Source organism: Phytophthora parasitica (assembly GCF_000247585.1).
Source record: "Phytophthora parasitica INRA-310 unplaced genomic scaffold supercont2.5, whole genome shotgun sequence".
Lineage (NCBI taxonomy): Eukaryota > Oomycota > Peronosporomycetes > Peronosporales > Peronosporaceae > Phytophthora > Phytophthora nicotianae.
The window spans coordinates 1,393,911-1,394,417 of NW_008648991.1; the positions used below are offsets into that span (position 1 = coordinate 1,393,911).

General features: G+C 56.4%; 1 protein-coding gene across 1 annotated transcript; it reads right to left on the reverse strand.

The window, feature by feature from the left end:
* Window positions 1-4: 4 nt before the first annotated feature.
* PPTG_21461 (hypothetical protein) lies at window positions 5-256 on the reverse strand (the record flags this gene model as incomplete). Its single annotated transcript, XM_008897472.1, has 2 exons — window positions 5-121; window positions 206-256. 2 exons carry the CDS (start codon window positions 254-256, stop codon window positions 5-7), a joined length of 168 nt encoding a protein of 55 aa, XP_008895720.1.
* Between the last annotated feature and the right edge of the window lie 251 nt (window positions 257-507).

Genomic DNA, 507 nt, shown 5'->3' on the forward strand with positions numbered 1-507 from the left:
CGATTCACATCGTGATCCGCGGTGCCTCCTGAGGAGGCATAAGGAGGGGGTTGAGGTTTCTCTTCAAGAAGATCTTCTTCTTCGTTTCTGTCGGCAGAGCTCCTCCCAGCGCTCTGCGGCTCTAGTGATCCTTCTTCATTCCGCAGCATCGTCGGCGATCCAGCTTCCGATGATCCCTCCATCCTTGATTCAACTTGATTGGCACTTCCTCATCTTCTTGGGACTCACGGAGATATCCTCGCTTCGGATCCACCATTGTGGTGGAGTGGGGGTCGCAAAGTCACGTTGCGATCCACTGTGACACACAGAGCCCTGGACCGCCGACTAACGGAGGGGGTACTCCGATAACCGTGGGGTTACTGAGGGCTCACCTTGTGTACCCGTCGGCGGGGCTGGCTACAATCCTCTGGTGGCCTCGACGACAGAAGAAAGCATAGTGTGGTGGAGTGGGATTCGCAATATCGCGTTGCGATCCACTCAGACACACAGTGCCCTGGACTGCCGACT